The sequence below is a fragment of the Vombatus ursinus genome, unplaced genomic scaffold (assembly GCF_900497805.2).
Source record: "Vombatus ursinus unplaced genomic scaffold, bare-nosed wombat genome assembly UNPS02014794.1, whole genome shotgun sequence".
Classification (NCBI taxonomy): domain Eukaryota; kingdom Metazoa; phylum Chordata; class Mammalia; order Diprotodontia; family Vombatidae; genus Vombatus; species Vombatus ursinus.
The window spans coordinates 17,247,674-17,266,793 of record NW_020954572.1 but is presented as its reverse complement, the minus strand read 5'-3'; the positions used below and the strand labels follow the sequence as shown (position 1 = coordinate 17,266,793).

Below are 19,120 nucleotides of genomic sequence, written 5' to 3'. Positions count from 1 at the left end.
GCGAGCAGTGCCCTTGTGACACGTGTGCAAGGAGGTCCCTAGTGAGTCCTGTGCAACAAGCGTGTGTGTGTGTGTGTGTGTATGAAAAGAGGGTGGGTTGTGTTTGTGTGTGCGGCAAGTAGTTAGCTGGTGACACTTGTTCTACAAGTTTGAAAAAAGGGTGGGTGGATGTGTCTAAGGACAAGGAGTTCCTTGGTGACGTGTGTGAGGCAAGTGTGTGCGTAAAACGGTGTTTGGACGGGCGAGGAGTTCCCTTGTGAGCCGGGCTCGAGAAAAAGCGTGTCAAAAGAGAGCTTGTGCATGAGGGACAGAGAAGGAGATTTCTCATGAAGAGGAAAAATGTGGGAAACGGGGGGGGGGGGGGCGTGGTCATGGTGACTCTGTGTGCTAGGGACCTCTCCTTGACATGTGTGAAAAAGGAGTTTCCCCAGAAGAGGGAATGTACGAGAGAGAAAGGGGCGCGTTTCCTAAGATAGTGTGTGTAAGAAGCGTACCCTTTGAGGCGTACTTGTAGAAGGACAAGGGAGTGGGAGAGAGTTGTAGAACACGCATCACCAAGGAACTCCTTGTCCACACACACACACACACACACACACACACACCCATACAACCTTTTTTCAAACTTGTAGAAGTGTCACTAGCAAACTCCTTGCCCCCTCCCCCACAAACACAACACATCCTCTTTTCATACACACACACACACACACACACGCTTGTCACACACGAATCACGAGAGGGAGGGAAGGAGGAAGAGCGAAAGAGAGAGAGAGAGAGAGAGAGAGAAGAGAAGAGAAGAGAAGAGACAGAGAGACTAGCACGCGCTAGCTAGGTAGGGGGTGGTGTGGGGTATGGACATTCCTTGGAAGCGTGTATATATGGTGAGACGGGCTTCCCCGTGATGAGCGGGTGTGTGAAAGGGATGTCAGTCGGTCCTCTTTGACATAGCTCTGTGTGTGTGTGTGTGTGTGTGTGTAGAAGGGGTGGGGGTGGGAACTGAAGTGGCTTTCCTCCAGAGGAGGGAGCAGGTGTGTAGGAAAGGTGTGTTTCTTATGAAGAGGGCGCCTGTGCAAGGGACGTGACAGTGTGTATGGGGGGAGGGTGTATTTCCTCCTTGACAAGGATATGTGTCTGTGTGTTTGAATGTATGTGAGAGACCAGGGGGTATGTAAGAAAACGGTGGTTCTCGTGTAGAGGATGCATGTGGTGTCAGGGTCATTCCTTGTGACTATACGTGTGCAAGAAGCGTTCCTCGAGCTAGGATTTGTGCGTGTGTAATCGAGAAAGGGGCGTTCCCAAAGACGGTGTGTGTGTGTGTGTGTGTGTGTGTGTGTGTGTGTGTGTGTGTGTGTGTGTGGTGTCTTTGCCCCTCCTCCTCCCTGGCCCCTCTCCCACCAGCCCGTCAGTCCGCGGGTTTGTCCACCTGGCCCACCTGCAGCCCCGCCTCCTCCACCCTCCTCTTCCGTACGGCCTGGTCCCGCCCTCTCCCCATCGCGTCGCGTCAGGAGGGAGGCGGAGCTCAGTCCCCTCGGCGCGCCTAATTCCCGCGGCTTGCAAGGGGCGGGGCCTCGGGCGGGGTCTTGGGCCTGGGCCTGACGCTCCGCCGCCGTCCCGGCGTGCCCCGCGTTGGCCAGCGAGAAGCTATTCGGTGACTCACCGGCCGCCCTCTCGCGCTCTCCTTCCCCCTTCTCTCCCTCTCGCACTCACACACACCCGGCCCGAGATGGCGGCGGCGGCGGGGGACTCGGACTCCTGGGGTAAGGGGACGCGCCGGGGATGGAGTGGAGTGGGGGGAGGGGTGGCTCTGTGTCTTTTGACCGTAAGCGACTAGTGCCTAACGTGGCTCTCTCTCTCCCTCCCTTCCATAGACGCGGACACGTTCTCGGTGGAGGAGCCGGTGCGGAAGGCAGGGGGCGCGGCTGGCGGGGACCGCTGGGAGGGCGAGGATGAAGATGACGACGTCAAGGTGGTCGCGAGGCTGGGCCGGGACTGGCGGGGGAGGGGGAGGTGCCATGGCGACTGGGGCCGGGGGCGCGGGGGAGCCCAGTCCCTTTGGGCCGCGGGGTTCCGATCCCGACCTGCGGGCAGGGCGGGCCGGCGTTTCCGGGTAGTGGCGCCCTTGCTTCCCCAGGCCCCCACTCCGGCCCTGGGCGTGCCGTCCCGTTCGTCCTTCCCCCTCCCACCCCCGGACACCCGGGCCGGAGGCACGCGGCCGAGGCCTTCTCTGAACAGCTCCCTGGTCTGGGACGGCTGCGGCCCGACCCCGTTTAGCTAATTGCCCTTCGTACCAGGCCTGGGGGGTCCGCCGCCCGCCGAGTAGCCAGCGGAGGTGACCAACCAGCCGGTCAGCCCGGCCCGCAGATCTGCTCCCCGATGACTTTCTGGAAAGGGAGTTGGTTGGAGGGTTGAGGCCCAAGGCATGTTCCATCTGGGAATCCTGGGGAAGAGTCTTCACCTGGCCTTCTCCACTGCTGCGGTCAGTAGTAACTCACTTTAGGGGCCCCGAAGTTTCCAGTCTTGTTGGTGTATACGATTGGCAGCAGATTCTAATGAACAGCTGATAGGATCGATGAATTTACGTATGTGGAGACATTTTGAGAGATTAGCTTCAGTCTCTTCCTTGTCAAACCATTTACCAGAGCTATTTAGAAACATTAAAATGAAGAGATACAGCTTCTCTTCTTTGGTGAAGGAATTAAGCAATGAAATATACAAGGAGCTGGAAGAAATAATAAATGGCCTGGGTAATTCACACAAGCAACATGAGAAATGGAGAGTTGGCAGGAGGGCTTATGTATCAGTACACATGAAAAACACAAAAAAATGGATAGAATGAAAACATTAATATTTGGGTATTGGAGTGGTGAAAGGGCAGTGAGGGCTCCTTTCTAAGTGATGAAGCTAAATTTGAGTTTATTTCATCTCTTCCCACCTGAATTGATTCAGCCTTATTGTATAGTTCTGGAAAGTGTGCCATTTTAATCATGGGGGTCAGTCATGTGGTTTTAGGAAACTGTCCCAAGTATTTTATTTAGTAGCCCTTAAGTCTTAGGTCCAGAGTAGCAAGGGTTTAAAGCTTAATAGAGTAGTGGAGTTTTTGAAATGTTTCAGCAGATGTTGATATATATGTGTGAAGTTGAAAGTTGAGCATTTCCCTCTCATCCCTGGCTCACTACCTGTTCAACAGACCTTAAAAATTGAAACATAATAATAGTGTGCACTTCATAGAGAACTCTCTGACTTCCCTTTCCTCCTGAATGTTTGGATCTGCTTCGTGTCCCCTCCTGTTCCCCCCAAGTAGCCAAGCACCCTTTAAGATACTGTATAAAATGAGTATTTTTTTACTGTTCTTTAACGCTGCACAATGTATGTTGCAATTTAGAAAAAATTTTAGCAGTGGAAGTGAGGTAAGGTTAGCAAGAGGAAAAGTTAAGAGAATTTTAAGAATGATGGGAAGAAAAGTAAGCGTTAAAATAAACTGAAAGAACTGGAAGTAAACAAAATGATGCTGTGTACTTGAACTAGCTTCTGTTTTTCCCCCACAGTTATTAAACCTACTTAAGTAAAAATAAAGGTTTTTTAAACTGACCAGAGAGTTGATGTAGGATTTGTTTTATAACCCGTATGACTGTCATTGAAAGGCAGTGATAGTATTGGACTTTCTGCTTCAAAGCCCTCCTGATCATGGGCAAGTCATCTTCCTAGACTATAAATTACAGAAGAATTGCTGCGTTGGTGGAGGGAGTTCCCCACACATACTGAAGGAATCATAGGCCCTTGATGTAATGTTGAAATGACATTTGGGTTTTGTTAACCTTTATAGAAATGTTTTTATATTCTGGTGTGTATTCTTAAAACAAATATACTATTGATTCTATTGCATTATCAAGATTCCTTGAATGTCTTCCGTGGAGTACTTTGGACTAGTTGTCTCTTCATGTATCTTAATTTAATTTCAACCTTAAAACAAAAAGCTTAGATTGGGTAAAGTTGTAAACCCATGTAGAAGGAGTGTTTCATTTAGTCAGCAATTATTTGTTTCTAGTTAATGTAATGTACTTTAGTTCTCTAAAGCAGGACTTGGCACATTTGCTTTGATTTTGGAGCCATTTCAAAAATGTAGGAGCCAGATGAATTTGTCATCTTTCAAAGAACAAAAAAGGGGAGGGTTGTAGAGGCAACATATTGCCATTGGGTTTTACAGCATAATCTCAAATTAGGATTACTGGGATTATATAAAAGGGTCTTAATGGATCCTCTGAAAACAATTAAAGAAGAAATTTATCACATCTAAAGATTCTTGGGACCTTAATGACTGTCACATATATAGTCTTCCTCACCTAGCTCTCCCCAAAATGTGTACTGGGAATTGGACCCCAGACTAAGAAGTTTGTGGTATGGTAGTGATTGAGAATCCCAAAGAGCCTCCATGTTGCTCTTTACCGCTCTCTGAGCTGAATTATCCAGTGGTGTGGACTACTTTTCAAATTATTACAATAGTAAGATATAAAAATGTACATGAGGGGAGTTTGGAGATTTTGTAGTTTGATTGTTTGTGATTGACCCAGAATGTTAGATGCTTTTGACAGCCTAGCTCACAGAATTTGTCAAGCTCTCATTGAGAGCTTCTGGGACTTTTATAGGATACAATATTGATCTGATCGTAGTCCCTATTAAGTGCAGGTTTTATGTTCTAACTGAAATGTATTATAGGTTGTCATTTGTATTGAACTCTTGCTTACTCAGGAAATTATTTATATGCTGAAAGATGTAAGGGTTATTGATAATACCAAACTAGAGTTGAAAATTGTCAGCTAATTGGTCCTATTGGCACCAAGTTTCTGAAGTATAATGTTAGTCTTTGACCAATGTATGGATACTAACTTGGTGTAATAGAAAATTATAATCCTTAGAAGATGTAAAGCCTGAATTTCTGGTAAAATGGGCCTCTAAACCAAAATCTGTAGTCAAACTGGAACCATTTCTTCATGAACTAGGGTTTAACCGTATAGATTTATGTTAGGTTTTAAATGTCACTTTGTAACATCCTGAGAAAGGCAGCTGGGGGATTTGTAGATAGTACTATACTCTCAGCTTTCACAGCAGACATTAAATTATATTAGATATTCTTGTCTTCTAAAACCTGTTCTGCAGCTGACTGCTTGTAGACTTATGTAGAATTCTCTCTCACAGAGGGAAAGCTTGTGGTCCTTTATAAGTAAGAACAAACATTTATGCTAAATTTTTTGGTGCATTGATGCCTGCTCTGGGCTTTGCTGGCTAGGAAGAAAGGAACATATTCTATCTTCTGATAGCAAGAGAGAAAAATGCAGGTGAAATTCTTAGGTTAGCATATGCCATTGAGATATCAACATTTCTGGGGCTAGTTTATTCCATCTTCTTAATCAACAAATCCATTGCCTACTGAGAAGTAGGTTTAATTAATTTGGGGAAACTTATCCAAAGTGCATAGAACCATGTCAAGCACTGTGCTTTTTTTCCTTAAGATTTAAAGTGATCCTGAAGAACTGATAAGAGATTCTTTCTGCTTCTCCATCTTGAACTCTTTTCCTTGCTTTTGTAAATCAAGAACCTTGCTCCAATTAGTCTGTAATTTTAAAGTTACCAGAATTAGAAACTTCTTCAAGGTTATAAAGTAGTCTTCTAAAGAAAGGGGGGAGGGGTGTATTTCAGAGAAATGTGAGATTACCTGGAAATACTAGGGAGGTAGGGAGGTGGGCATTCTGCCAAGAGGAATTTCAGTGTATATTTCTAGCGAATTCCAAATTAAATTTTTGTGGACCAGTATTTGCTTATCACATTTTTAGTTCTGGCTTATACAAATAATTCACTTGTTTTAATGTTCATAGACTTGATTTTTGATACTATTTAGCCAATATGAGAAATATAGGCATTGGCCATGGTGGAACACTATGGAGTCCTAGAGTCTAATAAGCATTTTACATATAAGAGAAGTTCCATATGTATTTGTTGAAATAAACAAGAGTAGAATTTATTAAGGAAAATGCCCCTTTACCCCTTGTGTTTGACATAGTTATAATTAATCCTGATAATATAAGTTTATAATAGGGAAAGCTTCTGGAATTTGTTTTGAAACAAAGATGCTGATTTGGAACTGGGCTCAAAAAGTAACTAAACTGCATATCCTTTGACCCAGTGATGTGTCTACTCAAAAGTTATGTCACCCTCAAAGAGATCACAGAAAGAGGAAAGGGGCCCATATGTACAAAAAATATTTGATGAGAAAGAACTGGAAACTAAAGGGGTGCCCATCAGTTCAGGGAATGGCTGAACAGATCACAGTATATAAATGTAATGGTATGCTATTGTGTAGTAAGAAATCAAAAAGGGGACGATTTTAGAGAAACCTGGGGAGACTTGCATGAATTCTGATGCAGAATGAAGTGAACAGAACCAGGAGAATAATTTATACAGTACAATATTGCAAAAACAAACAATTTTGATGGACTTGTGATCTCTGATGAATTCAGTTACCAACCATGATTTCAGAGCACCAATGGGGAAGCATGTTACACCTTTCTGAGAGAGATGATGGATTCAAGAGACAGAAAGAGATATAGATTTTTGGGTGTGGACAAGATGGAAATTTGTATTGCTTTACTATGCATATTTGTTACACGAATTTTGTACTTTTTCAGTTGGAGGGCTGAAATGGGAGGCAAAGAAAATAAATATTTGTTCATTGAAATATAAACTTTTTTTTAAGGGGGTGGGGGGAAATGGAGCTGCTGGTGAGCTCCAGGCTTATCCTGAGCTGTCCCTTTTGGAAGACCTGCAGTATCCTGGAAAAGTTTTTTTGGTGCTTCTCAGAGGTTTGGGTTCACCTTAGAGCCCAAGAGAAAAGAGGACAACCAGAAAAGAAATGACTATTATTCAAGTAGAAGCAAGAAAGAACATTTGCTTATCTGCTTTCGTGTCTTTCAATTTTTAAAAATCCTTTCAGATACCTGCTGACGTACTAAGATGGTAAGAGTGATTTACCCTTTTGTTATGTTGAGAATTGGAGGGCCAACTTGCCCTCTGACCATCATCACTCTGTTCCCCTAGTTCTTGAAGACTTCAGGCCAAACTCTCCTAGAGTGGGAGTGGCAGCCATGCTTATCTATGGTGGATGATATTGTGACCTAAGTATCGAATTTTGGACATACCACCAATCTAAGTATTTAAATGGAATCGTTATTAGAACAGAAAATATAGAAGCAGGTCTTCTTTAATGATTATGTACTGTGGAATAGCGTAAGCTGGTAAAGAGTTGATAAAGTCTCACTTGATATAGAAATATAGAATAGTAAATGGAGATAAGGCCCAAGGGATGAGATGAATGAGCTGCTGAGAAAGGAGCTGTGGTTTAACCACAGTCATAGTTGTCCAGGTTGTGATTAGAAAAATGACCTTTCTTCCCCACCCCCTTTATCTGTTCTCTTTTCTCATGTTGAAGCTACTATATGCATCCTCTGAGCTTTATGCTTTCTGGCAGTGGGACTGGTAAGTAAAGAATCTAGCTTCTTTCTCCCCACATATCTCTCCCCTCCCCACCTTTTAAAAATTTTTGAGTGGAACAGTGAATTTCACAGGATGAGCACTCATGGATGGGTTTCAATCTGTTATCAAAGATCTCATTGTTATCTTTCTCCAAAACCCTCCCCTGTTTGAACTCTCTTATTTCTAAGACACTGCTATCCTTCTAGTTACTGAAGTTTGCAACCCTCGGTATTATCTTCCACATTTTGTTGTTTCTTGCTGCACAACATCTGACATCTGCCCTCTTTTTTCCAATTAACCAGCGCTATTCGATCACAACTGTACCATTTCAATGGCTTCCTAATTCGTCTCCCTAACTCACGAGTCTCTATCCACACCAATTCTCTACATACCTGCCAAAGTGCAGGTCTGACTTGTCACACATTTATTCTTCCTCCTACCCTGGAAACTCCATCAGCTCCCTCTTACCTCTGTGATAGAATATAAATTCCTAGCATTTAAAGCAGTAGACAACCTGACGTCAATCTGCCTTTCTAGAATCCGTATACATTACTCCCCTTCTTGCGCTCACAGAGTATATACTCTGAGCACAGTACAGCCAAACTGGCCTTGTAGTTACTTACACTAACATAAAACTCATACACAAATAGGTCTGTGATCTCATCCATTTGGGAGTTTGCTCCAGCAGTACAGATTGCAACCCATCCATGCATGCCCATCCCTAGTGACTGTTGTCTTTTTTCTACCAAAAGTTTGCCATAAAGGATCCACTCAGTGTGATGGAAGACTTCTTCACTTCCAGTATCACACAGGTCGAACCACTGACTGTCCACCTGTTATCCTTTGCTCTTGTCACATGACCACCCTCATTTTCTCCTCTTTTCATACATTTTGCTTGATGATGTCCTTTACTACTTTTCTTTGGAATTCTTCATTAGTTATATTTCTGGCCTGCTTACGCCCACCATGGGCCTCTTCAATATCTTCTGGATGACATTCTTCAGATCTTCAGAGGCAGTGGTATTCCATATATCCCTTATATAGCAGTGCCACTGGTAAAAATGTTAGTATGGGCCTTTGCTTGAGGTCAGTAAAAGAACTTTGTAATTTCCTGAAAGCATTCCAGCCCAAGTTCTTTAAAGTGTCTCTTCAGATGCATGTTGAAATCTGGACAATAGATATACGTTGTCCATTTGGTCTTGTGTGGTTGGACAGGCCAAATGCTTTTGTTAATCTCTTTCAGAAGATTGCAGTATTCTAGGGCTTGACATGATCTTTATGATCTCATCCTCAAATAGAAATATCTGGAGCACCTTATCAACAGGGAATTCTTCCTCCAGTGGATCTCCTCCATCCCAGTGGCAAACAGGTTTAGTGAGCATACAGTTCTGTTTTATGCCTTGTGTAATGTTTAGTATCAGAGGGTCATTAAACAGGGTTATTTCTGTTAATAAACGGTCTTCCAAAGTAGTCTTGAATGATAATGATATGGATGGAGACAGCATACTTTTTAACAGACAGGAAAAGACTTATTTTTGATGTTGTGTGTACAGCAAAACCATTGACTTGTCAGACCTAAGAACAGCATTTATAAAAACAGCAACAAAAGAAAAGACCAACGAATTGTTGGAAATAAAAAATGGACAACAGAAATACCAATGATGCTGACCTATAATAATTTCATCTAGAAGTTAAACCATTATTAAATTAATTACTACAAGGAGACCAGAAGTCAAGAAGGTGCTTTAGTCAGCAAACATCTTACATTTGCCAGTCAGAAAGTGATGGTTGTCAAAAGCAAATTGGATTAGAATATAAACTCATCTGCAAAATCTTATGAAGGATGATCAGTTATAGCATTATCATTTTTCAAAACAAACATGGAGAATAAAACCAGCTTAATAACGTATGGCAGGATATCCAACTAAGCAAAGAAAACACATGAACTTTCAAAGATAAACAAGGAAGGATGACTACAAACAGAAGAAAATGGAAAAGATTTGCAAAAACCATTTCTCTAAACTTTTCTTCATAAAAGATAGTGTAAGCACCTCTTTAGGGCCCTAATATTATTGTATTTCAAGTTCTTATAGAGGAAATAGAAATGGAGAACAAAGATGGGGAAAGTAACCTGATTCGACCAAAAAATAAAGAGAGGCAGTAACAATGTAAGGACATTGAAGGACTGATTTACAAGGTACCCGAAGGAGAGGAGGATACTATCTATACTGTCTGTGCTGTTCAGTGAGTACTTGCAAATTGTTGCAAGATACCAAGGGAAATTGAACTAATCTTAAAAATTAGTGGAAAATAGAGACTGCTGAATTAACCTTAAATAAAGGGAGCAGAGAGTGGCTGTGAGCTCGGCACAGCTGTGATAGAGGATTTCTTATTCATGAGCTCTGTGTTATGAACTTTCAGGCAAGCCCCTTCCTGCCTGACTGTAAGACTTAAAAACACTGCAAGGGCCAGAGGAGTTGGAACAGAGCCTTTTACTTTTCCCTCAACCTTTGTCAAGATGCTGGAGAGCTCATAGTGAAGCCAGGGAACCCCAGTTAAGCCTCAAAATGGAAATCATAGGCCTGTAATGTATAGAAAGTTATATATTAACAACCCTTTAAGGTAAATGCACCTTTTTCATACTTACATTGCTGAAATCCTGCTTAGCTAGGTTGTTTTGATTTAGGCCCTTGAGAACCTGGGTATATCAGAGAGGTGGGTAATGTAAAGGTTGAGTGTTGTGAATAGTTCGAATAATGACCGGCTAGTTTGCCTGGAATCTGTTAAAACTATGACTACTTTTTTTGTTTTTGTCACAAGGTGTAAAAGTAGAGTTCTAAACTGAGCATACCACAACTGAGTAGCATCCCCTTATAATCAGACTATTTGATCATCTAACTATAGGTTTTAGTGAGAATTGAAAAAGCAGTCACTCTTGTTTGGCTTGTTTTCCTAGAATGCATTTAGATTTTTAGTTGTCTTATAAAAGGAGAAGCTTAATGTCAGTGTTGCAGCATATTACTTGTTCAAGCCTTTACCAGCACTTAACTAATTACACCTTTCATTCCTTGTCTTTCACTTTAACTTTATTAGATTTATCACTGTTTGCCCAACTTGAAGGTTGGCCATTTACAGACTTGCCTCCCTACTTCATAGTTAGTGAATAAATATTTATTAAAGCAGCTGGAGATACAAATGCAAAAAAGAAAATCTCTGTCTTCAAGGAACATACAATCTAATTGGGGAAGATAAAAGAAAGCAGAAAAGTGAGGGAGGGCAGGATAGAGAAATCAAAGAAGTCCAAAGGGAGTATAGCCAGCTGAGACATGGGATGAGAAATGGGGTTTTGAAGTTCTTGGCTCAGGGGCAGAGAGTACTGATGATGTGTGAATACCAAGGCTGATTTCATTCTTCCAGGATAATGCTGTTTCCCAATGATAAGATTTCTGGGCATATGGTCAAAGAAGTTCAAAAGGAGAGTAGCCAGGTGGGAGATGATAAAGAGATGTTTATGTTGTTGTTCGGTTGTTTTAGTCATGTCCTGCAGTGTCTTCCAGAGTTCAGATCTGGCCTCTTACTAGCTTACTAGCTGTGTGACCCTGGGCAAGTCAGTTTCCCTGGTTTGCTTCAGTTCCTCTTCTGCAAAATAAGCTGGAGAAGGAAATGGCAAACCACTCCAGTATCTCTGCCAAGAAAACACCAAATGAGATGACATGGGGCCAGACACAACTGAGAAATGACTGAACAACAACTTCCAGGCCTGGTGCTCTAGGTGTGCTATCCTCTGTGCTGCCTAGCTGCCCTGTCTATGTTGGGCCCCCTCTAAGTGGAGGTTTAGGAGTACATGGCTCCCACTCTTCAATCAGAGGCTGCTGATGAGGTGTGAGTGCTAAGGCTGATTAGATTCTTGGATGATGATATTTCTCAATGATGAGATTGCTGGGGGCAAGTTGGAGGAGTCAGAGAAGTCCAGCTGAGTGATGGGAAACAAGCAGGTAATATATACTAGTCTCTCACTAGTAGTTACAGCTTTGCTCTCCTTTTAATTGTGCCAGATAACAATGCTATTTTTAGTTCTAGGATTGCTTAGTGACTATGCTAGGACTGGAAGTGACAAATTCAAGGACACCTTCCAATATCCTATCCAGGTTTAGGAGTGATTTTTAATAATGAATAGCTTTTGGCATTGTAATTGTGACCTTAGTATTACCATATGCTCAAGTTAAGTATTCATTTTTAAATAGGTTAAATAATTACACAGTGGCTTGCAAAGCACTTTGCATCAAACTATTATATAAAATGTCTCACCTCTGAGCTTAGCTAAGGTGGACTACAAACATTTTGGGCCTATAAAATACTTTGAGTAAATGGTAATTGTCTAGGATTTGAAAATAACTTTTCTTTAGGGGTGTGCGTGTGTGTGGTTTGTATAATGGAATTTCGCCTGTTCTGTTATGTAAATGTCAAATATTTTCTTTAAATGGGAAGGTTCATAATTGATCTTCAGAATATTTAGGGATAGGCAGGTTGTCCAAATTCTTAAGATTTAAGACATATTGTGAATCAGTTCAAGAGACCGGCTGTTAACTTTGGCTTGATTGTCTTAGCTTAATAATTCAGCTAATGCAGGTTTTTCTCTTTAGGAAAACTGGGATGATGATGATGAAGAAAAAAAAGAGGAGACAGAGGTAAAACCAGGTGAGCCATTGGGGCTCCCTTCCATTCTTGGTGAGGTGTCTTGGTGACCTTCCAGAGTGTTTACTGGCTTATAGTAAAAGTACCCAATTGTAAATCTTAAAATTTAGAAACCACCCACCTCTTGGGGTGCCCCCCACCTCCTCAATATACTTTCTTGCTTATAATCTCATTTTCTCCAAATGCTTCATGTTTGACCCTTTCAGGAAAATAAGTTTTTTCCATGTTCCCATTTAGTACAAAGTCATCCTTACAGACTTGGAGAAGATTTTAGGCTCTTGATCTTATATAGTGTCCATTGTGGGTTTTTACCCTTATTTCATAAGATGAAAAGCTATAGGATTATGATGCTGTGGTATGCATTTATAAAGCAAAAGAATTGTCTGACTGTAAAAGTTCTGTATTGTTTTTAGAAACAAAAGTTTCAGAAAAGAAGAAAATAGCAGAGAAAATCAAAGAGAAAGAACGGCAACAGAAGAAAAGACAAGAAGAAATTAAGAAAAGGGTAAGTACTGATATTCTAGAGCAAAAACTTTCATATCACCAGTTCAGATATTGTCTAGTGGGTTGTGGAAAACACAGCCCTTCATTTCAAGTTGATCCTTTAAGAAGCAGATTTGCTTGAACTTAGTTTTCAGTTCTGGAAAAACACAGAATTCAACAATTTCACAGACCTTCTGGAACAGTCATGACTGACTATTCAATGGTCTCTGCCGTTGTCTGCAGTTCTAGCATTTATTGTTCATTATCTGTATTGTGCTTGCTGAGTCCATTTTTTCTGTGATATATATGTATACATTAATGTATCTTTATTCTTTGGTCATTGGAGATGGTGTTAGAAATATTTCAGAAATGCTTTTGGACAATTTATCTCTGTAAATGTAATTATGAATAAAATAATAACATCCCAGGGAGTCGAATCATGTAATTAAAGGTATAATGTAAAGCATTCCTGCTGCCTTGGCCCTTTTTTCTCTGATCATTGAGATCAGAATAAATTTGTGACCGTTTGGCATTTTATTTGTTGTCTCAATCACAGTACATGCTGAAGGAACTTTAATCTGATTGTACTAAGTCTCTTAAATTAGAATGAGATAGATACTTCTCATTGTTGGTGATGGGTGATTATAAAAAGTGGCTTAGAATCCCTAAAGGGTGTTGTGGAGTCATGATTGTCCCTCTTCCTTTCTGGATACTACATATATATAGCATATCTATTATAGCTCTCTGTCTACATGGATACCTTTTACATTCCATTCAGCTAGACAATATGAAGACCCACTTGGTGCCAAAACTATAGACATCATTGAATTATTAAATATTCAGGTTTTCTAATTTAGTTGCCCTTGGCTTGGTTTCTCCAGTAGTAACAAAATGTTGCAGTTGTACTTCTAGGGCATTTTTCTGAATTGAAGTGTTGTAAACCACAGATGCATGGATATCCAGGAAAGACATGAACTCTTTTGTCTTAAACAAAATTTTCATACCTGTCTGCATTATAGTTGGAAGAGCCTGAAGAATCTAAAGAGCTTACACCAGAAGAACAACTAGCAGATAAACTACGGCTAAAGAAATTACAGGAAGAGGCAGACCTTGAATTAGCAAAAGAAACCTTTGGTAAGCTGATGGCACACACTTGTCTGTTATCGGACCAAATCTGTCTGATCATTTACACAGTGATATTGGGAAGCATTCCTTTCTCTGGAGATCTGAGTCTAGTTTATTTAAATATTAGCCAAAGTTTTGGCCTATTGTGAGATCTCTTGGATTTAGTACTTTAGATGAATAATGTAGTTTCAAATTAACTATTTTGGGTACCAAATGAAAGAACATTAAGTAAAAAGGATCACTGGATTGAAACGCAATAACTTTGTGTGCTTTGATCACATTTGTGTGCAATTGTTTAAAAGCTGTAGGTGTATGAAATGGAAGGTATGCTGCTTTAAAGTCTTACCCCGACAACAAGCCTATCTATTCTGCTGTCTTTGCTACAAAAGAAGGTGCATGAATGTCGATTAGTTCAGAGGATTTCTCTCTCTGTCCCTCCCTGCTACCAGGTTTGCTTCTTCCTTTTGCAACTATGCTTTTGGTAGGGGAAGAAATGTTCAAATCTCCATGGCACAGATGTGACTATAGCCATAATCCAGGAGCCTGTAGAAGGATTGCTCCCCATGTTCCTTTGCTATACCAGAAACTGTAAGGGAGGTACAGGTAGAACAAGACTAGCAGCTACAGAATGAGCCATTGCCTTCATTTCTCACAAAAGTCAGCAAATTTTTGCCACTTCCATGCTTGATTTAAGCAGTCTCAATTGGTTCTGTGAGAATATATCATCTCTTCAAACTTAACATTCCAGAACTGAAGTCAATTACCTCTTGAAAGCTGCCCTTCCTCTAAACTTTCTAGTTTCTGCTGATTCTACTAGTCACTATGGCCCAAAATAAAGGAACCATTCTTTAGTCCTTCCTCTTTCACCTTCCATATCTAATCAGTCTCCAAATTCTACTACTGTGTCTCTCATTGGTATATTACTTTCCATTTATTTTGCCACCAATCTTAGTTCAAACTTTCATCTCATTTCATCTCAGATGATGTAAAATGTAACTTATTTCTTTTATAATGTCACTGTTTTTTACAATTTGATTCTGAATTAACTTTTCCATTCTTATTTTGTGTTATTTGATTCTGAATTTACTTATATTCTTACTTCATATCATTCTTCAAACATGTTCATCCAAACTAGATTTCTAACCTAATATCCTGATCTTTTATGCCTAGAACACATCGCTTCCTACTCTCTGCTTATCGAAACTTTAATACTTTACTTGAATGGCCACTTCACGAAACCTTTCTTGATAACACCAGGAGAAACTGAGTGTTCCTCTCTGAACCTCTTCTTATCACATTCAATTTGTTTTATAGTAATTTGTATTTATATCTTAACTAAATGGTAAGAGTCTTGAAAACAGAATTCTTGTTCATCTTTGTCTCTCTAGATGATAGTTATTAATAACTGGTTGCTGAATGGACTAGCTGAGTTAATTTGAAATTCCACACCTTGAGTGTGGGATGAAGTATTGTTTAGGTACATTGTTAGCATTCTTGTTACCTTTATTATTTCCCCCTACTGTTCTGTCTGTTATTCAGATTTGTCAGCTCAAGGATAGCACTGGATTTTGAGTCTGAAAAGTTGAGGTCAGATGCAGGTTTCGATAAGTTCTATGACCGTGGTATTCAAGTCACTTTACCTCTCTCTCATGGCCTCAGTTTTTTTCATTTGTAAAATGAGGGGGATGGAATAAATGATCTGGAAGTGTTCCCTTCCAACTCTGGAATCCCACAACACCATGAATGATGCAGAGGGGGCTGATGAGTCAGTCACTACTCTTTTCCATGGAAAATGCTTTAGGTAATTGTGAATTCTAATAATTCTACTAAATTAGTATGGATATTCTTGTAAACTAGTGGTGTCAAACTCAAATAGAAATGGCCACTAAACCATACATAAAGATACTTGTGGGCTGAATGTTGAACTTAGAAAACTACACATTAACATTATCTATGTTTAATTTCATTTTTATTTTGTTAAGAGATTTCCCTGTTACATTTTTATCTGGTTCAGGACACTTTAGGAGTGTAAGACCCTATTTGACACCTCTGCTGTAACCATAGTATAGATTGGTAGCTTTAAATCACCATCTAATTACAGGGAAACAACATTTTTTACATAGAATCTTAAGGAATACTGCATTTTCATGGTTTAAAGTAATTGCTCATAGGATTTTGGGGGGCAATGTACAGGTAAAAGATAAAAAAATCCCACATGAAGTACAATGTTTTAGGGAGGCAAAGTAGGTATAGTGGAAAGAAACCCTTAGTATAGCAGTCAGAAGTGGTTTTACCATTTACTGTTATGGTATTCCACTTAAAATTTCACTGTTTTTTGTGAAAGCTTACAATCATAATTACAAATTATAATGTGTTATTTCATACATTCTTAATTTTAAATTAAAAACCATGGCATTCTCTTTCTCACACACATCCACTCATCTATCCACACACACACCCAATCTTCCATTTTTAACCTGTAGAGTTCTGTTTTCAGAGAACAAAGACCTTTACTTTTTTTTGGAAAACTATTCTGTTTTACTGTTTTGTTTTGTTTTTTTAATTTCCCTTTTTACCTTGGGCTATATGTACTCACAGTCAATGTGAATAAACCTTTCCCTCTAATTTGAGGTTTGTGCAACTGGTAAGTTTGCTCCTCAACTAGCATTTTCACTTACTTTCTCTTACAGGTGTTAATAACACAATCTGTGGTATAGATGCCATGAACCCCTCTTCAAGAGATGACTTCACAGAGTTTGGCAAGTTACTAAAAGATAAAATTACACAATATGAAAAATCTCTATATTATGCCAGTTTCTTGGAAGCATTAGTTCGAGATGTGTGTATTTCATGTAAGTAACATCTTTGGCTCTTTAAAATGATTTTAATCAAACAGTGGCATGAGAATATAGAAATGATTTTGATGACGTAAAACTGACTTGATTAGGGTTTTAGGAATCCTGTACAAACACAGTCAGGAGCAACAGGTGGCTGCGTTTGTGGCATGTTGCTGAGGTCAGCTTGTTAATTATGTTTTACAGTGGCTTCCTGAAAAGAAATCTTGGTGTCATAGTAGCTAATAAAACATTGTGTGTGTTGTTTTTTAATATAATTGTACCTCTTATGTTGACTTCTGAGAAGAAAGGAGGGTGATAATAAGGGTCAGTGTTTTAGAAGCAAACTTTTAGATACATCAGACTGAGACGCTGGTTTCTGGGTCATATTAGCCAATGTGTCCTGTTTGATCTTCATAATTCAGCATTTTTTTTCTCCCTTGAACAGTAGTAAAAGAAAATCCTTTTTTAATGTTCATAGTCAAGGAAAGCAAATTCTGAAATTGGCCATACCCAAAAACATGTCTCATTCCATGTATCTTAATGTTTCTTGTTCAGTCTTTTTATCACTTCCCCCAAAATGCTTTGCAAACTAAAGTTTCTTTTTTTTAAGTGGAAATTGATGACTTGAAAAAGATCACCAATTCATTGACAGTGCTATGCAGTGAAAAACAGAAACAAGAAAAGGTAAGTAAAAAGATAGCTGTGTTTTCTTGCATGAACTGCAGCATTTCTGAGTTCTTAAATGCTTAAAGATTTTTTTAAAAACTGAGTCAAAGATAAGTATCTGATCCACTTTCCAAAAAAGAAATCCTAAACTGAAAAGATGTTAACTCTCTCAGTTTATTATGGTGGTATTAAATCTCACCTACATAGAGGTTGGCAGAAAATAGTTTACAGGTGTGACTTAACACTGCACCTGGCCAGAATTTCCTTGTCAGTATGTTCAAATACCCTGATAGTGTCCTACTTTTAACAGAACTGTAGCTCCAAGCATCAACACATAATGTGGAGTACTTAGACCTGCCATCTCACTAACTGCTTCCATTCCAGTATAAATTGTGCACATTTCAGGGTCTTAGTTAATAGAGACCGTCCTAATTTGAAGTTTGGCAGCTGGCATTCTTCTGTGAGCTGGAGTAGTTACAGGGTTTGAGGTACCTAAGTGCATTTTGTTAGATAGGTAATTATGTGGGTAGTGGCTCAAAGTAAGATTCCTCTGACACCTGAGGCATAGGTGGGTAGAAACTGCCTAGGAAGGATTCTTATAAAACAAATAACTGAGTTAAATGAAATCTCTCTCGTCTTCAGCAAAGCAAAGCCAAAAAGAAGAAGAAAGGTGTGGTTCCTGGAGGGGGATTAAAGGCTACAATGAAAGATGATCTTGCAGACTATGGTGGCTATGATGGAGGATATGTGCAAGACTTTGAAGACTTCATGTGACATTTCATCTTCTCCCCATTGTCTTCTTCTGTTGCCCACAGTCCCTTGAACATGTAGCACAACTTCCTTTCCTTTCAGTTCTGCCAAATGCTACAATCAAAAGTGCAGTATCTTTGTGCTGGTTACTTAACCCCTTGACACTTAGGTGCTAATGCAATGGGGAACTTGGTTCTTGTTGCCAAGGGGTTAAAATCGGGAAACTCAGTTGCTACTAAATCACAGTAAAAGAAATCCTAATAATGTTGTCATTGTTGCTATCTGGTTCCAGGGCAGCAGAGTCACTAAATTGGAAACAATAGTTGCAATGTGACAAAAAAAAGTGTAGTATTTACCAGCACCATTCAATAATACAGCCTTAACCATACCTCCTTGAACTACATATCTTGTCAACAAAAGCAGTTTGCAACAAGGGCATGTGGGTGTGCACCTAGTATTAAAATTGCTTTGTCTTAAGGTAGAGCGTGAGGATTTTAAAAATACATTGCAAAGAAGACTGCTTATTTCAGAGTAAGGATACCGTGCCTCAAATGGCTACTAGTTCGACATAATTAAATGACCAAAAACCACCAACCCTGAAGCCGCAGAGGTAATGTCTCCATTATTGCATTTGACAAAATCCAACTTGTGGTATTTCGAGTGTATAAACAGTCTAGTTTATATTTACCGGAATATTTCTACTGATGCAGCTCTTAAGAGGGGGGAAATTCTTGACCTGTTTTATTTGCCTGACTGAAAATGTCTGAGATACAAAACTTTCTTTGTTCTCCTAGGCTGAAACAACAACTTTCACAGGGTTTTGGCATTTCCTTTCCTTTACAAACATGCTTAGCAAACTGCAACAGTTACTACAGTTTGGTAAATTGTTATGTTAACAATTATGACATCTGCAATGTTTTATAAAGCAACTAATTTAATAAAATCACTATTGTGAGGACTTCATTTTGTGTGTGAGCTCCCAGGAAACATTAACTGTCCTGATGCTGACTTGATTTTTCAACCTAAGTTTACCTTTGAAGAAA

At 39.9% G+C, this 19,120-nt stretch overlaps 1 protein-coding gene across 1 annotated transcript; it reads left to right on the top strand.

The window, feature by feature from the left end:
- The first annotated feature begins 1,621 nt into the window (after positions 1-1,621).
- EIF3J (eukaryotic translation initiation factor 3 subunit J) lies at positions 1,622-19,040 on the top strand. Its single transcript, XM_027869986.1, has 8 exons — positions 1,622-1,754; positions 1,866-1,963; positions 12,165-12,219; positions 12,630-12,721; positions 13,719-13,833; positions 16,515-16,676; positions 17,272-17,345; positions 17,970-19,040. The coding sequence occupies exons 1-8, from the start codon at positions 1,721-1,723 to the stop codon at positions 18,099-18,101; spliced, it is 762 nt and encodes a 253-aa protein (XP_027725787.1). The 5' UTR covers positions 1,622-1,720; the 3' UTR covers positions 18,102-19,040.
- The last annotated feature ends 80 nt before the right edge of the window (positions 19,041-19,120 follow it).

Excerpts from the sequence above, each read along its gene's own strand:
- EIF3J (XM_027869986.1), top strand. The coding sequence starts at position 1,721 with ATGGCGGCGGCGGCGGGGGACTCGGACTCCTGGG. Across the intron at positions 1,964-12,164 it reads ATGAAGATGACGACGTCAAG|GAAAACTGGGATGATGATGA; the intron begins GTGGTCGCGAGG and ends TTTTCTCTTTAG. Across the intron at positions 13,834-16,514 it reads ATTAGCAAAAGAAACCTTTG|GTGTTAATAACACAATCTGT; the intron begins GTAAGCTGATGG and ends TTTCTCTTACAG.